Source organism: Mesoplodon bidens (genome assembly GCF_964165515.1).
Source record: "Mesoplodon bidens genome assembly, chromosome: 6".
NCBI lineage: Eukaryota > Metazoa > Chordata > Mammalia > Artiodactyla > Ziphiidae > Mesoplodon > Mesoplodon bidens.
Genome location: NC_138162.1, coordinates 118,900,420 through 118,906,419, shown reverse-complemented (window position 1 = coordinate 118,906,419; position 6,000 = coordinate 118,900,420). Strand labels below are relative to the sequence as shown.

General features: G+C 37.8%; 1 protein-coding gene across 4 annotated transcripts in view; it reads right to left on the bottom strand.

Annotated features, from left to right (window-relative positions):
* Positions 1-651: 651 nt before the first annotated feature.
* SPOCK3 (SPARC (osteonectin), cwcv and kazal like domains proteoglycan 3) overlaps positions 652-6,000 on the bottom strand; it is a gene marked incomplete at both ends in the record, with an annotated part of 386,995 nt that continues 381,646 nt past the window's right edge. For all 4 annotated transcript variants that reach the window (XM_081237230.1, XM_081237231.1, XM_081237232.1 and 1 more), the window contains 2 exons: positions 652-815; positions 3,225-3,362. In XM_081237230.1, coding sequence (XP_081093356.1) covers positions 652-815; positions 3,225-3,362 — 302 coding nt within the window. The remainder of the gene's footprint in view (positions 816-3,224; positions 3,363-6,000) is intronic.

Below are 6,000 nucleotides of genomic sequence, written 5' to 3'. Positions count from 1 at the left end.
TAAATTAAAACAAGAATTAGAAAGGACAACTATGTTTTTAACTTTCAAAATCCACGGTTTTTCCCTATTGGCCATTTTGTAAGGTATCTGGTCACATCCAGAATAACTTCATAACTAAAAACATCACTAAAACTTCATAACTAAAAACATACAAACATGGTGGAGGTCTCCAGGATGATGACTTTGTTCTTCTCACTTTGTGCTATTCCCTCACTCACCTCTAAATCACTCCAGCTCTGGGAAGAGTCTACTTGGAAACTGCAATTAAGGTCATGCATATTTTTATAAAATCCTTAGAATCCAGGTCACTAGTATGTTATTGTAGATTCAACTTAGAATTTCTCCCCAAAAAATATCACAAGCACTGGTTGTTTTGTTTGTGGCAGACTTACATAGATCAGTAGCTCTTCATAATTTTCTCTTGTCTGGCTAGACTCCATATGTGTTCTCTTTTTCATATAAAAACTCAAAGTAAATGATACTTCTCTAAACATAAAGTTCTATGACTTTAGTTGCAATATTTGAAATAATTATACAAAATATAAGTGAGTTTTAGAATCATTTTGTTTTGGGGCAGGAAGGTACTCCTCAGTAGGGGATCACTTGGTAAATAAAAGACACGTAGAATTTGTTGCTCTCAGCTCTCATCCATCAGATGTATCCATCCTGGTCACCACCATCATCATCATCCCCTTCATCCTCATCATCATCTTCAATTTCATCTTCATCGTTCATAATGTCATCTTCATCGTCATCAGCAGCCCACTCACGGAAATCTCCACTTGCAAAATCTCCAGAGATCTCAAAATCAATAGCTTAGGAAAAAAGTAAACATTAATGTTATGTGACTGAGTGTTGGGATAATTTCTGAGGGTCAGAAAATTCTGATGAAAATTGAGGAAATTAATAAACTGAGTCACTTTGCTGTATACCTGAAACTAACACAACATGATTAATCACCTATACTCCAAGAAAAAAAAATTTTTTTAAGATAAATAAAATAAACTTTTAATTTGCTCTTTAGCTTTCTTAACAAAAATAAGGTAAAATCCATTCTTTATCATTTGTCAAAATACACAGTGCTAAAAAGCAGAATTGTTGCTGAGGTCTGATATGTAAGATTTCCAGTTCAGTAATATTGAGCTCATCCCAGGTTTTATAAAGTCCATGTCAAACTTTGAATTTTACAAAGAATTGAGAACTTCTTCTCTTAGTGTGGAGGCAAAATAGTTGCCCCTCAAAGATGTTCACTTGCTCATGGCTGAAACCTGTGACTATGTGACCTTACATGGTAAAGGGGCTCAGGAGATGTGATTAAATCACGGGTCTGGAGCTGACAGGTAATGTGGGTAACTTGGGTGGGCCCAGGTGATCACCTGCATCCTTAAAATCAAAGAACTGTTTCGAAGTCAGAGGGCAGTGTGATTACAGAAGAATATTCAGAAGCTGGGTAACGGTCCCTGGGCCAAGGAACGTGAGTGGTCTTGGGAGAGGACAAGGCCAGGAAACACTGTCCTCGGGAGGGAGCCTCAGAAGGAACCAGCCCTGAAGACACCCTGACCTTAGCCTGGGGAAGCCCACGCTGGACATCTGTGTGGGTTAAGCCACTAACTTTGAGGGATTTTGTTGCAATAGCAACAGAAAACTAACACAGCCAGTAGGTATTTTAAAAAATGTTTAGAAATTTATGATGACTATGGAGGCAATAATGCACACATGTCTCAGACTGTAATCATTTCCCAACTCCCCTAGTACCAGTGTGTTTATTTTCTACCCTTTCTAATATTTTGGTCTAATAATTCTTTGGTAGCTAATTATAGCAAATCCTATTAATGTCATCCAGTGCTTTGAACTGACTGATTTCATAATACAACACACTGAAGTTTGTATCTTTTGTGGAGAAAATGTTATTTGTACTCTTCTACTTCTTGTATTTTCTTAATAATTTCAACATGCCGAGAAAACTCACAAGTCACATTCCCAAAACAATTTCCCTGTCACCTATTGAATTCATCTCCATATAATTATTATTTATAAAATAAACACCTGAAACTCTTTATCCATCACGGATAACTGAAATAACTGATAGTGCAACTCATTCAAACTATGTGTTACAAAGCTGTGTTCTCCACATGTAACAAGTATGTAATGTAGCTATTGAGTACTGCACTCCATCCTACGGAATCTGAAAATGCTGGCCGAAAGCCAAAACCATGCTATTAAAAGTGTTGTGGAATAAATAAATGCAGAACAGGCATTTAAGCATTAAACACGATTGCTTTTATACCATTTACCATTTATCTATTTCTAAAAAGTCACAGTGTATCAGTTTAAAAATTGCATAAAGGAGAAAACTAAACATTTTCTGAAATACAAGACTGACCAAGTACTTTGTTTACACTTTGGTCATTTGTATTAGCTGAAACATAATCCATTAATTCCGTCTGTGTGTGTGTGTGTGTGTGTGTGTGAATTCCGTCTGCGTGTGTGTGTGCAGCTAAATGTGTACAGTGTGTGTACAATGAAAACTCTCCACAGTACAAACAGAAATACTCACTTGAAACCTGCATTCAAAAAAAATATTTCATTAAAGACAAAAGACATCACACTTAAAACTTTACAATGTGTGTATGTTATGCTCAACTTAACTGTAATATTATTTTTTTAGGTTTATATATAAAATGCATGCTCAGAAAAAGAACTAGAATATTAATTATAATTACCCTTCAAACAATTAAAACTATATTTTCTCACCCAAACATAAGGAAACATGCTCGCACAGCTGCAATTTATGGACCCTTACTTTAAAAAGTTACTTTTTCTTTCATTGGTGCTCCCGTGTTCTCCCTGAGTGACCTTCTCCAAAGGCACACAGATGGGAGGGTGCTGTGTGGTGACACGGCACCCACCAGGGCCGGGTGACAGGGCGCAGAATGGATGACACAGTCTGCCTCACCCGAGAGGAACACAGAAGGCATGCGACATCCTTCCCGTACTTGAAGGAGTAAAAGCGGCCCACCTTTCATTGTTCTTCCTTAAAATATCTAAGTTATGCAGTTCTACTTGTTAGTTATACAACTTTTTCTAACATGCTAGGAGCGAGCCTTCCTGTGCCCCCGCCCAGTACACTCCGTAGGGTTTGCATGGAGTCAGGCAGAGAATGCGACTCTCCAGCACTTATCCTGTGGGGGAGAAATCGTGGCACGCGCGGCCCTCCTCCTTACCACAGTCCGCTGCACCGCGCCTCCTGGACCCCACGACTTCCCTTCCGTATCGGTCCACACACCAGCACAGCCCAGCGCTGCCGTGGCACTGCGTCGGCTTGTAGTAACCATCTGCGTCACACTGGGGGACGTACTGTCCTGTGAGACACGCACATGCGGTAGGAACAAGAGTCACCAACCACGCACTGACTCACTCAAGACACACACACACGAGCTCCGGCTGCAGGTAGAACAAAGCAGGCGCTGTCATAGTGAAGTCCTTGCATTTCTTCTGTTGAGCAAATTTACTGTCTTGTCTTTTTCATCACTCTGCAAAGGGGGCTGTTTCCGGATGTACAATATACAGAATTAGAGCTGATGAACGCCATGCATAATCAGTCACCCAGACCACTCAGCAGGGCATATGAGACCCTTCACCGTCTCATCACTGCCAATTTTTGACTTTCATTTCCCCCAATTTTCATTCATGCATCCTCAGCTCTTTCCACATCAAGCTGTTTTCTACAAATCCAGTCCTGCTTCATCTCTCTATGCATCTTCTCCTCACCTGGAATCCCTCTCCTTCCCTCCCTCTTGCAATGGAAAACTGGACTGAAATGTGACCCCCTTCTGTTAGGCTGGAGGGTTTCTGATATATTTCTTCCATCGTGTGTGTCTCTCACTGCATGCATTCACCACTACTCTGCGGTACCCTCTGTATTGGGAACTTCCGGTTCTCTTGATTTTGATTGTTATACGAACAACTCACACTCAGTCTAGTGGGAAGCTAGACACTTACTTTCATAATATAATATCTAACATGTACCTGGCACACTGCTAGCGATAAGTGTGCAATAATAATTGAGAAGTGAATTCACATTCTTCAAAAAACACTCCCACACTACAGTGTAGGCTTTAGGAGATTAGACAATTTTCTTGTCTTTCCTGACCAACTGTCTGCTCAGTGACCAGACACACTATAGTTACTTGGTGAAAGAAAAAAGGAAAAACAATGACTAATAAACAGATAAAACGTGAGACTGTTCCATTTAGTCCTGCAACAATATGCGATCATTATTTAACCCTTTGAAAAAGTTTCAAAATTCTGATATATAAATAATCAGTTCAGTTTGAAAATTATAATTCATTTGAAGGATTTGAATTTCTGGTCTTTCAGTGAGGTGGACCGGATATCACCAATATGGAAAACTCGAGAACACCTTCTGTGGATTTATAGCAGGAAAGATAAGGAAGATTTTCAACATTATTATCTCTACCTCTTAAAAAATACCATAATTTGACATACTTGACATAAAAATGTTAAGATGGACAGTTAGTGTGGCCATTTCATTTGTTGTCTCTGCCAGTACACTCTGGAAGCAGAAAAGCATTATTAGGAATTAGCCTAGAACTGCAGACACCAAGACAGCATGCAGCCTGGATGCATCGCACCCGCTACCGCATAACAGTGGCCAGACTGTCAGAGAAGGACGCTTTCCTACCCATTTCAGAAGGAAGATTAAAGGGTCAGTGTCTCTAGTAATGACTTTCATTTTTATTACGTAAGATGAATAAAGGTGACTCCTCTCAGTTGGGCTCTAAATATGTTTTCATTTTATGTAACATCAAATAATCAAAGCCTGGATGTTAATAGCTTTTTGTCACTAATAGACCTTGACCAAGTCGAAGATATTTTCCAGTTGAATGTCGATGGCTTTTCCCACTGCACATGAATGAACTTCGATTTGTAGAAAGAAACAAACCCAGGTACCAAGGTAACGTTTCCACCTGTGAGCTGGAAAGGTGCACCTTGTAACAGAGTTAAAAGAAATGTGATACATTGTAGCTTTTATCTAATGATGTGGCTTCACATCTAAAATGCTGTATTAAAAAATTTAGCCTATTTATTTTAAACTGTGAATCTTCAAGGAATATGAAAAATCTTCTCATATAAACATACAATATTGTAATTACAAAGATAACATATCATAATACAGATTAATCAGATCTAAAACATAAAAATTATGTGCCACTAAATATACAAGAGCATTAACATACATGAAAAACAACAACAACAAATGTTGCATATGTGTTGTTCTACACTGTACGCTAAAATAGAATAAAGGACTTGTGTGGACAAACTGGTGAAACCCACATAAAGTGTGAGGCTTAATTAATAGGATCATAGCAATGTTAATTTCTTAGATTTGATAAATATATGATAGTTAATCTATACATGGTAAGATGGTAACTTTAGATGAAGCTGGGTGAAAGATACATGGAGACTCTACTGTATTTGTAAAATTTCTGAATCTAAAATTATCCCCAAAAGAGTGTATTGAAAAACTGTATGTTGACAAAAATAAAGAAAATAATCATATGTAATAGTTTAACAATCAGTTAATAGCCAAGCATTCTAATATTTCAAGGCTTTGGGTGAAATTTGGAATTATCTATGTATCTATGTATCATCTAATACATACATTTACTTAGTAAAAGTAAGTTTATAAAAAGTGCTGATGAGAAACTAAAAAATCTGTTCCAATTTACCTGAGGAACTCAGCTCATGCTTTTAACCATCTCTCTCTCTCTCCCTCCCTCTCTCTACATACATACATACCATCAATTCGTGAACTGTCAACCACAGAATTAGAACCAAAGTTTCTGCTGCTTTACCTGTAGCATTGTTTAAATTTTTTTACTTAATAACTTTCAAAATGAGCATTATATTAGGGTAATAAAACAGACATCATATCTTTCAATAGGTAAGATAAAAGTAAGACTAACGACTTTCAAA